Below are 16256 nucleotides of genomic sequence, written 5' to 3'. Positions count from 1 at the left end.
CCACCCCAGCTAAGGCCCAGCCCTGGCCCAGCCCTGGCCCAGTGCCCAAACCCTTGAGTCCAGCCAATGCCAGGCCTCTGCGTGCTGGGCCCTGGTGATGGTTTCCACACACCAGGATGTGTCACAGATCATGGTTGTTTGATCCATGACATCAGCTTGATTTTGCATACATTGCTCCACTTTAGTGGTACCAACCAGGGCGGCTCCCATCATGCCTCCCGAGTTCTTTCAGTCCCGCTGTAGAGGATGTTTACATCTGGTGATGTCCCAGTCACAGGCAGTGGAGATCTCCTGCTGAAACAGCAGCAGAGAGACCCACCACCGCCTCATTTTTCCTGACCCTGTTTCTCAGGAATAGGCCTGGAAATGTGGGAGAATGAATCAAGAGAAAACTGGTTTAAAGAATATGGTGAAGCTGACTCACCGTGTGCTGGCACTGGGCACCTGCCTTCTGGGTAGGGTGGGGTAGGAGCACAGCTGAATCCTTTCTTTGTGCATTAAGTCATGATATCTTGTGTGTCCTGATCTCGCTTCCAAAGCTCCTCTTAGAAAATCTTCACCTCTGTTCTGGTACTCAATGTGATCTGCATTTATAGGTGAAGAAACCACAGTCCAGGCAGGTGAAGCGACTTGGGTGAAATTTCCTTGGCTAAAATCCTCCAACTTTTGAAAGGGACTGGAGCTGCCACGGAGACCCCTCCCTGTGTGGGGAAAAGAGTCTTTTTTTGGCAGAGTACAGTGGCTGCTGGTGGTTTGCCGCTCAGGGCAGCCTGTTGGGGTTGAGCACCATCCACTGTCCCAGAGTGGTCTGTGGGCTCGATTGGGCCAGGGAGGGTGAGGGGCAATGGGCTATGCAGGTCCCTGTCCCCCAACATCTGGGCCCTGCATGGCCAATGTGGCCAATCCACTTCTCACCTTATGGGCCCTTTGGGGCTTAGCTCATCTGCCATAAACATTTACTCCTTTCCTGTTTTAAAATTTAAATTGATATTTATGGCCAGGTACGGCTCATGGCTGTAATCCTAGCACTTTGGGAGGCTGAGGCGGGTAGATCACGAGGTCAGGAGATTGAGACCATCCTGGCTAACACGGTGAAACCCCGTCTCTACTAAAAATACAAAAAATTAGCCAGGCGTGGTGGCGGGCACCTGTAGTCCCAGCTACTCAGGAGGCTGAGGCAGGAGAGTGGCGTGAACCCAGGAGGCAGAGCTTGCAGTAAGCCAAGATTGTGCCACTGCACTCCAGCCTGAGTGACAGAGTGAGACTCCCTCTCAAAAAAAAAAAAAAATTAAATTGATATTTACATAAATTATAGATTTTCTGATTGTAGAAAACTTAGAAACTACAGATCAACATGTATCTGTGCATATCATGCTGTTTTGTAACCTTTTTTCATGTGCCGTGTCATGACTGTCTTTTGGTAAATATACTTTCATGAAATTATCTATGGCAGCTTAATATTTCTTTGAGAGTACCATGATTTACTTTTTAGTCCTGGGTTTTTTCGTTTTGTTTTTGGCATACCAGTTTTTTCTAATGCCTTAAGTACCCACTAGCTATGGGCTTTCAGGTGGGATGGGTGCAAAGTTCAACTTGTCAATGTAGAGCACCTTGGTTAGGTTCTGCAGCATCCAGGATGAGAGTGGGTGCAGACCACATGATGCAGATGTGATGGCAGCTTCGGCAGGGCAGGGGCCTCATTTAACTAACACTCAGCCCTGGTCATTGCCTGGAACAGCTGTTGGCTGTTTATAAGCCGTTCTTCGGGGGCCTTTGGGTAGGCCTTGGTGCGAATACGTGGCCATAGCTGTTGATCGGTCTTGGTGAGGGCTCCCATACAGATCTCATCCCCAGCCAGCTCTGGCTTCTCCGGCCTCCTTGTTTTTAAGGCAAGGGCTTGACTATACTACTTCTGAAGCTCCTGCCTCTAAGACATGTGACCTAAAATTGTAATTTTTAGGGCTGAGGAAGGCTTCTTCTGGCAATGGGGAGAGCTGAGAGGCTGGGCTCCTGTTGAGGGAGGGAGTTTCCAGGGTGATACTGTAGGCTGAACTCCACTGTGGGGCAGGCTGCAGGAGTTTTTCCTTTGAGGAACACTTGAGTGCCCAGAGCCCTGGCAGAGCCACCTGCAGCCCTGGCCAGACCCCAGTCACTGCATCAGGTAGCTTCTCTACCGTGATTGCTGGTCCCTGAGGAGCCAGATGCAGGAAGCTGGTATGGGGTCCACCCTTAGGCCAGAGAGCAGGGTGTGGATTCTGCCTCCGGCTCTTCCTTCAGCTCTGGCACCTCGGATAATCTTTCCGGACTGTTTTCCATATTGAGAAAATGTCAGTGACAATCTCTTCCTCTGTGGAAGGGTGGTCTCGAGAGGTGGCCTCTGAGAGGCCATGTGTGGAGGCTGCCCCTACTGGGGAGGGCGCATTATCTCATGCTTTCTGGCCTGTGGTTTCAGGTGGTGGCACAAAGGAGCTCCCACTCCTTTTCCGAAAGCCTGCTGAGGACACATTTGCCAGGTCTTGCTTAGAGGCCTGTCCACCCCCTGGGGCTGTGATGTGGCCCTGTCCTGTCCATGGTCACTTCTTGTGTCATGTGTTCCAATAGACCTTGTCCTCTTAGGCCAGAAGGACAGGAGGCTTGGGGTGGGCTGGATAAGAGAAGGGAAGGGAGGTTTTATTGCCTTACACTGTACCTGTTCTTCAGTGTGGGTCCACAGTTGCCTTACTGGGTGACAGCTGGAGCACAGTCTCCTCTGCCACAAGTGGGGAAGCCACTGGTCTCTTTAAAAGTCTCATTTGCTGCAAAGCCCGCCATTGAGTGTTCTAAAGAAAATATCAACCACCAAATAAAAACATCCCTCTACTAAATTGTCCTTTGCCCTCATAGCCTGGTAGTACTTTAGGCCTCTCTAGGGCACTCTGCCAGAAGAGATCCCAGAGGTGTCATAGCTATTACGAATTATGCTGCCAGGATTGTGTGTATATAGAACGCTTTGTTTTGCTTGCTCCTGTTTTGTTACTATTTCTTTCTTTCTTTTTTTTTTTGAGACGGAGTCTTGCCCTGTCGCCCAGGCTGGAGTGCAGTGGCCGGATCTCAGCTCACTGCAAGCTCCGCCTCCAGGGTTCACGCTATTCTCCTGCCTCAGCCTCCCGAGTAGCTGGGACTACAGGTGCCCGCCACCTCGCCCGGCTAGTTTTTTTGTATTTTTTAGTAGAGACGGGGTTTCACCGTGTTAGCCAGGATGGTCTCGATCCCCTGACCTCGTGATCCGCCCGTCTCGGCCTCCCAAAGTGCTGGGATTACAGGCTTGAGCCACCGCGCCCGGCCAATTTTGTTACTATTTCTATGGAATAATTTCCCCAGAGCAGGGTTACTGGGTCAAGGGGTTTGAACATTTTAATGGCCCTTGAAAGAAAGACCAGAGCAGCCTCTAGAGCAGCTGTGTACCTCATCTGGGATAGTTGCCTTTCCCCTCATTTTCATGCTTCTCTCGGGTCTGGCCTCTGGCAGCAGCAACTGAAGCCTTGTTATTTATATTGGGGACAAGGGGTAGGTCCTAAAGCCTAAAGCAAACAGAGGGTTATTAGGGGCGTGTTTGAGTGTCGTGAGTGTGTTTTCCTGGCAGAGCTCCAGTGTCTCTGTACTCTGAATATTAAAAATGAAAGTGTTCTTTGATCAAAGTTGCTAGTCTCTCTGGCCAGTGGTGGCCTCCACAAGGCCTGCAGGCGCATCCTAGGCGTGGTCTTCCCTGTGGTCTGTTATGAGGAGGAGTGCCTCACAGCAGCGTTCTCTCTGGCCCCTGAGGGGGCCTGTATGGGCAGGAGAGGGACCAGGGTGACCAGGTGGAGGATCTGGTTCTCAGGGAGCAGGCCATGTGGGACTGCCTTGCCCTTATCCTCTCTCTCCCTCCCTCCAGGGGCCCAGGGCGGGGGCAGAATGTGGAGTAGCCTCAAGATACAAGGGATGAGAAGAGAGGCTAGCGCCCCAAAGGATAAGCCTGGTAGCATGAGCGAGTGAAGTGGACCAGGGGCCATGAAACCCCCATGAGCAGTGTAGACTTTGAGGCTGGGGTTGGATCAGATGCATAATCTCAAAGCTTCCTTTCATTTCGCCATTCTGGAACTCTACTCTGGCTCTGTACTTGACAGAGAACATCAATTTTCTCCACCTGCTTCCTCTCAGTGGCACATATGGAAGGTGTGAAAAAGCACCCCGAGGTGATTTCCCCTGAACCTTCCTGGCCAGCCCATGTCCGGGGCTCCTGCAGCTGGCCTGAAGCAGAGTAAAGTAAATAGAAAAGGTCAGCTACCCGTTTTAGAGGGAAACTCTATAGAATGCGAGCTTGGCATTGCCAGTTGCTTTGCCACGAAGAAGCTGCTTAGGAGTTGGCTGCCCCAGCCCAGCCACATTCCTGCCCTCTCTATCTGCTGGGCACAACTTCTTTGCTTCAAAACGTCTTCTCAAGTCATTGAAAGACTCAGAGAGCCCCAGGGTACCCATAAAACTCTTTTCTTGAGTGCCTTCTGAATTCCTTTATCCAGCTTGAGGCAATGTATGCTGAGCCCCTCCTGGAGTTGCCTGGTGCCTTTAGGGCAGGCTGTGAAAGACAGATATGCGGCCAACACAGGGCCACATGCCTGGAGTGGGGGCTGCTGTGGAGAGGGTAGAGAGGCAAGTGGGACAAAGAGGGCCCTGGAGAAGGGCGGTCACTGTGCCTCAGGGTGAATAGGGACACTGGGAGGGGCCCACAGGGCCACCTCCTTGAGCTGGCTCTTGAAGCCTGATGGACAGGGAAGTGTGTAGCCGAGGGGATGAGCAGGCTGTGGGGCCAGGATCATGTGAAGAAGCTTAGACTTGTTTTGGGGACACTGGGGTCCCTGGGTCAGAGGGAGTACCAGTGGAGGCACTGAGGTGGCTGCTGTGTCTGCTCCTGTGGAGACATAGCAAAGTTCCACCCAGACACTGGCTGCTGGTATCGGGTGGACTGTGGGTGGCCTAGGGCATTTGGTGCAAAGGATAGTGTCTTAGAAGCCATCGGGTTTTCTGGGCTGCCCTTCCCATAGAGTCTGGGGCTGAAAGCCCCAAAAACATGGCCTGGTCTCTGCTTCCCTTTGGCTAGGGGACAGCATGGCCCTAAGCCACAGAGACTGCACACCAGCAGAGCTGAGGTGCTGGTGCTGCCTAACTCAGAACGCTGCCACAGTCCTCTGCTGCCTTTCGGCCCCTCTGCCTGTTTCCTCTTTATGTTTTTGAGTACTTGGTTGGTTGTTTCTATGTAGAAGGAATTACTGATTAGAAATGCTGTAATCTACAGAAAATCAAAAAATCAAGTAAAAATCACTTCCCTGATGAGCTGATGGCTCACGCCTGTAGTCCCAGCTATTTGGGAGGCTGAGACAGGAGGATTGCTTGAGCCCAGGAGATCAAGTCCAACCTGAGCAGCATAGTGAGACCCGCATCTCTCTCTCTCTCTCTTTTTGTTTTTTGTTTTTTGTTTTTTGTTTTGAGATGGAGTCTTGCTCTTCTCACCCAAGCTGGAGTGCAATGGCACCATCTTGGCTTGCTGCAACCTCTGCCTCCCGGGTTCAAGTGATTCACCTGCCTCAGCCTCCCGAGTAGCTGAGATTACAGGCACCAGCCACCACATCTGGCTAATTTTTGTATTTTTAGTAGAGATGGGGTTTCACAATGTTGGTTGGCCAGGCTGGTCTCCTCCTGACCTCAGGTGATCCACCTGCCTTTGCCTCCCAAAGTATTGGGATTACAGGTGTGAGCCACTGCACCCAGCAAAACCCCCATCTCTTAAAAAAAAGTCACTCCTAGAGATAACCACTGTCAACATTTTTGTTGTTTTTATTTCTTTTCTTGTAGCTAGAGCTAGTACCTTCTCCCCTTAGCAACCTCCTCATTCTCAAGTGGGGGTGGCAGAACCATTGTTTGACTCCAGTGGTCCTCAGAAAGGTGGCTTCCAGATGCCAGTGACTGCTGGTGAGTGCAGGCTGCTTCAGCATTTCCTGGCCAGCTGACAAGGTGTTAGGTGTTGGCCTGCCCTACTGGTCTGGCTGGCACCATCTCATCACACCCTGCCCAGTCTCCAAGAGCTGTGGTGGCCCTGGACATTGTAAGGCTATGGGAGCCCCTAGGATGGCAGCCTGGGCCTGCTTTGTGTGTGAACCTGTTGTCCTACTATTTATTTCTTGACTTTCCTTTTTTTATCTCCATTCTTGTCTCCTTTTGTTTTTAATCATTCCACTTTCTTCTTCTGTTAACTTGCTAATTATATACTGTTTTCCCTTTCTTTTAGTAATTTCCACAGGCATAACAACAAAAATCCTTGACTTATCAAAGTCTAATAGAAAATAGTAGCATGTTTACCGTTTCCTCTACAGTGCTTAGGACCTTAGAACACTTTAAGGCTATTTGCCACTCTTCCTTTTATACTATTGTTGCTACATTTTAAATACTATAAGTCATTTTTACTCTTTTATACAGTCAATATTCATTTAAATCTACCTATGTATTTACCCGTTTTCCCCCTGCTTTTTCTTTTGAGACAGGGTTTTGCTTTGTCACCCAGGCTGGAGTGCAGTAGTGTAATCATAGCTCTGTGCAGCCTTGAACGCCTGGCTCAAGCAATCCTCTTGCCTTAGCCTCCCAAGTAGCTGGGATTACAGGCACAAGCCATTGTATTTACCCTTTCTGAGGCATTTTATTTTTTCCCTGCAATTCCATGTTTCCGTCTGAGATCATTTTCCTCTAGCCTAAAGTATTGCTTTTAGTATTTCTTGAATAACAGATTCGCTGATAACTAATTCTCCTAACCTTTCTTTGTCTGAAAAAGTCTTTCTCTTGAAGGCTTCTTAACTAGATTTAGAATTTTGTACGACATTTATTTTGTCCACATTTCTGAGATACCATTTCGTTGTCTTACGGTTTCCATAGTTTCAGTTGAGAAGTCAGCAGTCTGTTTTAGTTTCTGCCTAAACACACATTTTTTTTTTTTTTCTCTCCAGGCGCATGAGATTATATGAGGTTGGTGCAAAAATAATTGTGGTTTCTGCCACTATGTTCAATGGCAAAAACCACAGTTATGTTTGCACCAATCTAATGGGAAGCTCTGCTCAGTCTCTTAGCTTTTCAGCTGCTGCATGTAAATAGACATGCTTTAAAGGGGAAAGAGGGACGTAATGTCAGGCTCACTTTGTTTTACTTACCTTATCTCCGTGATTGCAGCCCCTGAAATCCTTGTTGTCTTGGTACTTCTCTAAAGCCAATTAAAAAAATAATATATATATATATATATTTTTTTTTTTTTTAATTTATTTTTTTTTTTTGAGATAGTCTGCAGCTTAGATTGGAGTGCAATGGTGTGATCTCAGCTCACTGCAACCTCCACTTCCTGGGTTCAAGCGATCCTCCTGCCTCAGCCTCCTGAATAGCTGAGATTACAGGCATGTGGCACCACACCCAGCTAATTTTTGTATTTTTAGCAGAGACTGGGTTTTGCCATGTTGGCCAGGCTGGGCTCAAACTCCTGACCTAAAGTGATCCACCTGCCTCAGCCTCCCAAAGTGCTGGGATTACAGGCGTGAACCACCGCGCCCGGCTGAAATAGATTTTTTAAAATGTGTTTGCTGTCAGGTTTATTAACCTGTGTTGGAAAGACCAGGTCCCCAAGCTGAACCCCCCCATGCTCCTTGACTCTCCCAGAGACTCCTGCCCTTTGGTAGTGAAGGGGTGGCCTGCCCCTCCACACCTGTGGGTGCTTCTCGTTAGGTGGAACAAGAGACTTGAGAAAAGAAATAATACACAGAGACAAAGTATAGAGAAAGAAAAGCGGGGCCCAGGGGACCAGTGCTGTGCTTATAGAGGACCCACACTGGCACCGGTCTCCGAGTTCCCCCAGTATTTATTGCTCAAAAGATAAGGGAGTAAATCAGCAGTAAGACATACAGATACACGGAGATGTTCCATTTCCCAGGGACGGGCAGGAGACAGAAGTTTTTCTTTTACTGAGATTTAAGAGAATGGTGATGGCCTTTAACCACAAGCAGCCTTTAGGCATTTGTTTAACAAAGCACATTCCTTACAGCCCAAAATCCTTTAAACCTTAAATCACCACAGCGATGTCTCTTGCAAGGACAAGGTTGGGGGTAGGGTCACAGATTAACAGCATCTCAAATACAGAGCCAAATGGAGTCTCTTAAATTTACTTCTTTCTATATAAACACAGTAACAGGCTGACCTCTCTTTCCTTTCCCCACAGGTAGTGGTGGAATTCCAGGGATGGGCAGTTAAGTGGGCATTAGGGAGGGGAAGTCTCTTAGCTCTCCAAGCTAAGAGAGGGGACTGGAGGTCAGAGAGACTGCACCATGTTCACGCGATCGCACAACAGTGGCTGCACATCAGATTAGCTCTGCAAGAGTGAGTGTGGGGAGGGTGTGGACTCAGCTCGATAGAGCTGGATGCACCCAGCACAGCCTTAATGTTTTTAAATGTGGAAACTGAGGCCCAGAATGGGACCTTCCCCTAGTGGTTGAGATCTGGGTGTTCTTGGCTGCTTGGCCAGTGCTCCACTCTGGGGGTGGCAGGGCACAGTGGTTACAAGGCTCTGCTTCCACCTCTTGCTTGTGGTTCACTTCTCCAGTTGGTCTTCTGAAGCCTGGGCAGTGGGCGGGGCTGGAGGCAGGGTGCGGGTTGCTGCTCTGAGTTCTGGGTCCAGTTCCCTCTGGCCTCTCCTCTCTCCTGTCAATTTCTCATAGAACCCTGGAGACAGTTTCTGAAAGTGACAGTTTTTCTTCTTACTAATCCCTGCAGTTTTCTTCCCACACCCAGTTTCTCTTCCTCATTTCTCCCCACCCTGTTGTGAACAAAAGCCTTTGCACCCAGTCATGCCCCACTTTGTCTCCCTATACCTCTGTGACCTGACATGTACCCCCAGGCCTGAGGCAGGCGTTTAAGGATGGGGGACGGGGTGGGGTATCTCTGTGCCTTAGAGGAAGCAGGCTCTCGGAGTGCAGGTGGGCTTCCTCCACACAGGCGTTGTTGGCACTGCCCCATCTCCCCCCTCACCCAGTGGTTCAGCCCAGCCCCAAGGCTCCAGGCCCAGGGGCCCTGGCAGGAGGGAAGGAGATGGTGAGTAAGCTGGGGGCAGGAAGCAGGTGGAGCCCTTGAATAGGAGAGTGAATGGCATCTGAAAGCCCCTGAGTCCGAAGCACTGCCGCTTGCTAGCTGTGTGGCCACAGACACCACAGACGAAAGCTTGCTTTCGCAGGTCCTGAGGAAGTCAGCAGCACTTTTACCTGGTCCAGACAGAGGGCTTTGAAGATGGCAGACTATGGGAGGCCTGTTGGGAAATTGTTTCCTGCCTTAGAGGCCCAGGACTTTTCTGAGGGACCAGCGGTCAAGAACTGAAAGAGGTACTGGGGAAGGAGGAGGACCCGCGGCCTAGTCTCCCCTGGCCGGCATCTGAGGGGCCACTCTTGCATCCCCCGGGGCTAGGGGTCTGTCCGACTGCCTCTGTCTTGCCTTTCTTAGACTCAGCAGCCCCCCAGGACCTCTTGCCCTGCTGCCCTGTGGAGTTACCAGGGACATCTCTTTCTGGGAGCCTGCTTCTGTGTGTGTGGGTCTAGGATTTGATGAGCCCCTGAGCCAGAGAGGACCCCAGTGAGTTCTTGGTTCAGCCACCCCTGCCTGAAAAGACTGAGGCAGGAAGAAAATAAAAACATAGTAACTAGCCACAGCTCCCGCTGGGCAATTCTGGTCCCTTGTGGCTCCTCTGTCTTCATGGAGGCCTTGGGGGCTGTGCATTTCTCACTGCTGTCCTGGTGGACTGTGGCCTTCCCAGCCTTGCACATGGTCATGCCTGTTTTCCCAGCCCTCACGGGCCACTCTCAGCAGTCTTGGAGCCGAGTCAGCCTTTCATGTGCTTTGTGCCTTGACCCTGTCCATGTCATCTGCAGGCCTAGGCGCCGCCACCTCCTGGAGTGCCTCCCCTCCCATGTTCCCACGGCTTATAGGTAGCTGTGCCCCTCTGGAGCCCACCAGCACCTGCTTGTCTGTCCACACGTCACTCCTCACTCACTGCCACTTGCCCCTGGCCCAGCACACCCAGATGTTTTTCTCTAAGTAGTTGAGGCGTACTCCGTGGCATGAGCCCCAGGGCAGGAAGGCTCTGAAGAGGGACCAGACTTGGGGAACTTGTGGGTGACCACTGGCCTTCTCTTTTAGGAATCACTCAGTCCAGGAGCTTTAGCCCTGGCTGAGAGGCATACCTTGCCTTGAGCTCAGATGTGCAGCCATTGCTGTGTGATCCTGTGAAAAGGGTATGGTCTCTCTGACTTCCAATCCCCTTAGCTGTTAAATGGGGATGATACAGGAGAGACACCCTGTGAATGCTCCCTAGGCATCCTTGGCCCCACTCTGGAAGAGAACTGTACTCCAACAGAGTAGACAGGGCCTTTGGAGGGCAGCCAGTCCCACTAAGTGGCAGGGGACAGTGCCAAGGGGCCTGACTGATGACACTCCATTCTGTGCTTTTCCTCCTCACCAGGCCATCTCCAGAGAGTGCAGAGGAAAGTTGGGAAGTCATGGGCTATGCAAGTTGTATGAATGAACGAATGAGACCATGTCACACACTGACTTCGTCTCTGCTTGTTCTCTCTGTCCTTGCAGGGAACTTAGGCTGCGGAACTATGTCCCGGAGGATGAGGACCTGAAGAAGAGGAGGGTGCCCCAGGCCAAACCGGTTGCAGGTAAGCAGGCTGCCCCTCTCCACCTCTGCTTCCTGGCACTGTCAGCCACCCTGCACCTCAGCAGGCTTTGCTCTCTGAGAATAACCAGCAGTACCAGGACAGGAGTTGGGCCTTCAGGCAGGACCCTTTGTTACCATCTCATGGCAGATGTGCACAGTCGGCCTTCGGTGGCAGCAGAGGCTGTCGGGGCACTGAAGAGGCCTCTTGTGCCTTCTCAGTCCTGCTCACACCCAGAGACTGAGGCCTCCCCAGGATCTGAGTGGGGTTTGAAAAAGGCCATATCGGCCGGGCGCGGTGGCTCAAGCCTGTAATCCCAGCACTTTGGGAGGCCGTGACGGGCGGATCACGAGGTCAGGAGATCGAGACCATCCTCGCTAACACGGTGAAACCCCGTCTCTACTAAAAAATACAAAAAAACTAGCCGGGCGAGGCAGTGGGCGCCTGTAGTCCCAGCTACTCGGGAGGCTGAGGCAGGAGAATGGCGGAAACCCAGGAGGCAGAGCTTGCAGTGAGCTGAGATCCGGCCACTGCACTCCAGCCTGGGAGACAGAGCTAGACTCCGTCTCAAAAAAAAAAAAAAAAAAAAAAAGAAAAGAAAAAGGCCATATCCTCTCAGAGGACTCCTGGGCTGAGAAGTGGATGTGGTCATGGGGCCCTTGGGCAGCAGGGCAGGTGATGGGTCCTGTGGGCCCTGGGTGGGTCAGAGACAGGGGCCAGTCATTCAGCCGTGCACAGCAGTAGACCAGCAATGTGGAGCACCGAGGCAGGGGAGAGGACCTGGCCCAGGGCTTGCCTAGTCTCTTGCCATGGTGTGGGAGCAGCACAGCCACTAGGAGCTTCTGGCCGTCCGCAGCACTCATGCCAGGAAGTTTCTTAGTCCTCCGGATCCCTGGGCCCTTGCCCTGGAGAGTCCCCATTTTAATTCTTTATGTTTGTTACTTTTTTTTTTTGAGATGGAGTCTCGCTCTGTCACCTAGTAGGCTGGAGTGCAGTGGCATAATTGCGGCTCACTGTAACCTCAGCCTCCTGAGTAGCTGGGATTACAGGTGTGTGCCACTGTGCCTGGCTAATTTTTGTGTTTTTAGTAGAGACAGGGTTTCACCATGTTGGCCAGGCTGGTCTTGAACTCCTGACCTCAGGTGATCCACCCGCCTCGGCGTCCCAGAGTGCTGGGATTCCAGGTGTGAGCCACCGCTCCTGGCCTTGTTATCATCTTTATTTGAATTGCATAAGTAACAAGTGAATAAATACATTTATCTTGGGAAAAAGTAAAGTATTTCCGGCTTGGCCACATCCCAGTCTGCTTCCCCACCTCCTTCATCCCTGAAATCCACACATTTCCCTATGATTTGCTTTGTAGTCTGGGCCCCATCTGGTACGGTAATGGTGCATTGGGGGTCAGTAGGCAGGACAGAGGAGAGGTCAGGGGCAGCCCTCAACTCTCATCTGTTTCTGGAGGGAGGTGAGGCAGAGCAGCAGGGCACTCATGGGCCCACTGAGTGCCAGGGGTTGGAGGAAGCCCACAGAGCCCAGAGTTGTTAGTGCTTCTGCCATTTGTCCCCGAGGGGCAAGACCCTTCTAGTCAGATTGCTCAGAGGCTCGCTATTCTGGCAGCAGCTTGGAGGAACTGAAAGGTGCCTCTGTCCCGGTCTTGGGAGCATACACCTGAGGTGGGATGGAGGAAAAGCCACCTGTGGCTCTGGCTAGGCTAGGACCCAGAGGACATCCTCAGAGCCCAGTAGCCCTAGGATTATGTGAGAAGCCAGTCCTCACTTTGTATGTATCCAGGCAGCTCTCTGGTCTCGTAGTTACTGTCAGCATCCATGCTTCCTGACTGACTGTGGCTGGCTGCCTCCTGCTGTCCCATTCTTGGCCTGTGGGGACTGCTTCATCCTGGGAAACCCAGGCCCCCCCTCCAGAGCTGCCTTTGCAGGGTCTTCACCTCTGGCTGATTGGGGGCCACAGAGAGGTGGGTGCAAGGAAGCCTGGGGTCCTGTCTTACTGCCACAGTAGGCAGTGTCCCGGCAGAGCAGCAGCGCCTTTCCCACAGGCCTTCTCTGTTTTATTGCACCCTCTAGTGGAGGAGAAGGTGAAGGAGCAGCTGGAGGCTGCCAAGCCTGAGCCCGTCATCGAGGAGGTGGTAAGTGCGTGGGCCGCCCTGGCATACTCCTTGCTTCTGTGTGTCCTGTTTCTCTTTGCCACCTGCTCTCCCTCTGCCCACCATTCCTTCTTGTCACTTCTTTATTCCCTTCCCACCTGCCTCTTTGCCCTCGTCCCTCTCCTTCCTCCTTCTCTTTTTCCCATTTCCCTCCTTCCCGAGCCTGCCCTCCCCCTTCCCTGGGGCGGCCCCTCCACCCTGATATGTGTCTCCTCCCTTCCCAGGACCTGGCCAACCTCGCTCCTCGGAAGCCTGACTGGTGAGTGTTACCCGTGTGGGGCTGGTGCAGGCTGATTCGGGGGCTCTTGGTGCCAGCATGGGCCAGGGGCTTGGCCCTTCCTGCCCTCACAGTGCAGAGACTGGCAGTACAGACATAGAGTTGCACGAGATAGCTACTGTTGGAAACCAGTGCTGAGGAGGACGTAAGTGGCAGGATGAGAGGGGAGTGATGGAGAGGGGCTCAGGTGCGGGGAGCAGCAGGCCCCTCATGAAGGCCCTCCTGAGAGGTTGAGAGCCCATCTGTTCCAGAGCCCCCATTTGAGCAAGCCCAACTGCTGTCCTTGGGGGCCAGGGGTGGAGGGAAGGGCAGACACAGTTTTCTGTTCCTGTTCTACCACCATAGTTTGTTCCCTCTGGCCCTGGTTTCTTCCTCTCTGAAATGAAGGTCATCATCCTTCTTGCTAGGCAGAGAGAGAGTGGGAGAGAGGGTGCTGTGGGCCGGGAGGCTTGTGTCTGTCTGCATCTTGAGCCGGAGGTAGGGCTGTATCCCTGTCGTCTGATTCTGGGTCGACTTAACACCAGCTGAGGGTATTTTAATTTGATGAAACAGAAGCATGGGGCGTATGTCCTGGGAATCCCAGAGCCAGAGAGAACGGACTGAGTGCTTGTGCACATCTGGATGCCCACAGTGGAGGGGCTGGGCCTGTGGCTGGAGGAGGAGCAGGGCCCACAGTGGACGGGAGCAAGTCACTCCCTGATGGTGACCGGAGGAGCAGAGCAAGAGAGGGTCCCTGAGAAACCATCTGCTTTTGCATGTCTTAGCTCAGTCCCTTGTGTTGGGTGGGTTTGTGGTACTAGTCCCCCTGCCTCAGTGGGACAGGAAATAATAGTTCGTGCTGGGTTTCAGAGTGTGCAGAAGGGGAATGTCCTGGCCTCTTCCCCAGGGCAGCCCCCTCAAGCAACTGAGCATGACTCCTGTGCCAGAGGGCTGCAAGAGGGAAGGGGGTCCAAGGCCACATCAGGCCAACCTTCACCTTCCTGCTTCTCCCTGCCTCCCTGCTCCAGGGACCTCAAGAGAGATGTGGCCAAGAAGCTGGAGAAACTGAAAAAGCGGACTCAGAGGGCCATTGCTGAGCTGATCCGTAAGTGCAGTACCTGGGAAGGTGGGGTCCTATCCACTGGGTGGTGGCCCGAGCACAGGAACCCTTCCCACTCCTTCTGTCTGCCGTCCATCGCAGGTGAAAGGCTGAAAGGCCAGGGCGACAGCCTAGCCTCTGCCGTGGATGCTGCCACCGAGCAAAAGGCCTGTGACTCTGACTAAGGCATGCCCTGCCCCACCACTCGCCCATCAGGCCTGTCCTGCAGGGGATGGTCTTGGGCAGGGATGGGGGCTCGGCTTGCCGTCAACTCCAGTTTGGCTTCTGAGCAGAGACTCCCTGCCCCGTCAAGTCTGAAACCCCTATCGGTGAGGTCAGCTCCGTGTCTCCTGGGTGGCCCCTGCCATTCTGAATGGCGGCAGAACCAGCAACAACTCTGGGCATGCCTGTGTCTGCCCATGTGAATGTAAATATGTCTGTATATGTGTATATATTTTGAACTTAAAAAAAAAAAATCTGGAAATAGAGACAAGTAACCCTGTCTGTGGCAGAAATCTGTCAAATATTTCCTAGGTCTCAGGGTAGATACTGTGGATTTGGGCTCCACAGGGTGGAGATGGAGTGACTGCAGAGGTGGTACTTAATATGTATGAATAATCCCTGTGTTGGGCTGGGCATGTTAAGGCTGGAGGGGTGGGGAACACTCAGGGCTGCCTTTTGCAGCCATGTCCTGGCCCAGTCCATGGTCACTGCTGGTTATCTCAAGATCCTTGGGTGATAGAGACGGGGTCTGAGAAAGTCATTTTTTAACACCTCCCCCCGGCCTAGGCCTTGCAGTGGTCTGTGGAGTAGCTGGAGAGGCTCCCACCCTGGTCCTCTGGGGATCCTCTCACAGTATGAGAGAGACTGGGCCTTGGCAAGCCCCAACTCAGGGCCACTCCAGATTTGATGCTGCTGTCACTGCTTTCCCCACTCTCCCCAGCCCCAGGCGGCCCCTCTCCCTGCTCCACCAGTCAGAGCTAGACTGTAGCTCCCCTAGGACAGAGACCCTGCATGGGAGGGGTGGCCCATTCTGCTAGAGACGGAGACATTGTAGGCTGGGTTTCAGGTGTGGTCGTGGACCCTAGATCCCCAAAGTTCTGGCTTTAGGACATGGGCCTCCTCTGTGGAGCTGACTCTCCAGGGTAGCTGGCTGGCTGCATCATCTCTGACTGCAGTACCTGTGGCCAACTGGATTTGCATCTCCTCCAGGATGGTTACACCCTTGAGTTTCCTTCGGGATATCACCTTGAGCCTCCTGCCTCTGCCCTAAGCCGTCTAGTGTGTTCTTCTTCTCCACAGTGTTCCAGAAACACAATGACCCATCTCTGGAGGACAGTGCCAAGCACTCCGGTCATAGAGGCAGAGTGGGTTTGTGCACACAGAGACCAGCACACTCACACAACCAATGAGAAAACCCTTTAAGTTAAAGTTATGCAACTATTCTTGGAAGGTAATTCCTGTGTGGAAAAGAAACAGAAACTTCTAGTTGTAGGTGAGGGCTGAAGTGGTAGCTGGCCAGCTTCTGCATTGAGTAGTAAGACCAGACCAAGACCCGGACTCCCACATGGGGCAGAAACCCTTCCAATATTTCCTAGGTCCAGTGGTACATGCAGGACTGGAGCCAGGCTCCCTCTGTCCAGTTGGTAAAACTGGAGCTGGGCTGTTTTTCCTATGGAAAAAAAGGGTGAAAAGACTCCCTGCATCTCCTGGGATTGCACCTGGAAACAGGACGCATGTCTGTAGCAGTGGAAGGACATGGATACCTGGTGACTGGCAACTAAGCTGCCACTCAGCATCAGCTCTGGGACTAGAGTAGGGTTATCCCCCAGTACGACAGTCCCGAGAGCTATTGAAAGGTATGCTTCTGGTTTTATGACCCTGGGTGTTGTCCTAGAAGGAAAAACAAAGTACCATGCATCATGAGTACGCAAACAAAAATTAAAAAATACATGAGAAAATCCAGTGCCCTAAAGAATGACCAGTAACCCA

General features: G+C 52.2%; 1 protein-coding gene across 2 annotated transcripts in view; it reads left to right on the top strand.

Moving 5' to 3' along the window:
* The window catches only part of CCDC12 (coiled-coil domain containing 12), a 55801-nt gene extending 41026 nt beyond the window's left edge, over nucleotides 1-14775 (top strand). Inside the window, exons 3-7 of one of the 2 annotated variants that reach the window (XM_010374764.2) lie at nucleotides 10672-10751; nucleotides 12830-12891; nucleotides 13134-13168; nucleotides 14194-14270; nucleotides 14367-14775. In XM_010374764.2, coding sequence (XP_010373066.2) covers nucleotides 10672-10751; nucleotides 12830-12891; nucleotides 13134-13168; nucleotides 14194-14270; nucleotides 14367-14449 — 337 coding nt within the window. In that variant the 3' untranslated portion in view covers nucleotides 14450-14775. Of the gene's footprint in view, nucleotides 1-10671; nucleotides 10752-12829; nucleotides 13169-14193; nucleotides 14271-14366 lie in introns of both variants that reach the window. The other variant, XM_030936344.1, reaches the window with a different exon arrangement.
* Nucleotides 14776-16256: the final 1481 nt, after the last annotated feature.

The sequence above is a fragment of the Rhinopithecus roxellana genome, chromosome 1, assembly GCF_007565055.1.
Source record: "Rhinopithecus roxellana isolate Shanxi Qingling chromosome 1, ASM756505v1, whole genome shotgun sequence".
Lineage (NCBI taxonomy): Eukaryota > Metazoa > Chordata > Mammalia > Primates > Cercopithecidae > Rhinopithecus > Rhinopithecus roxellana.
Note: the sequence above shows the minus strand (reverse complement) of the source record. Positions and strands in the feature narration are given on the sequence as shown.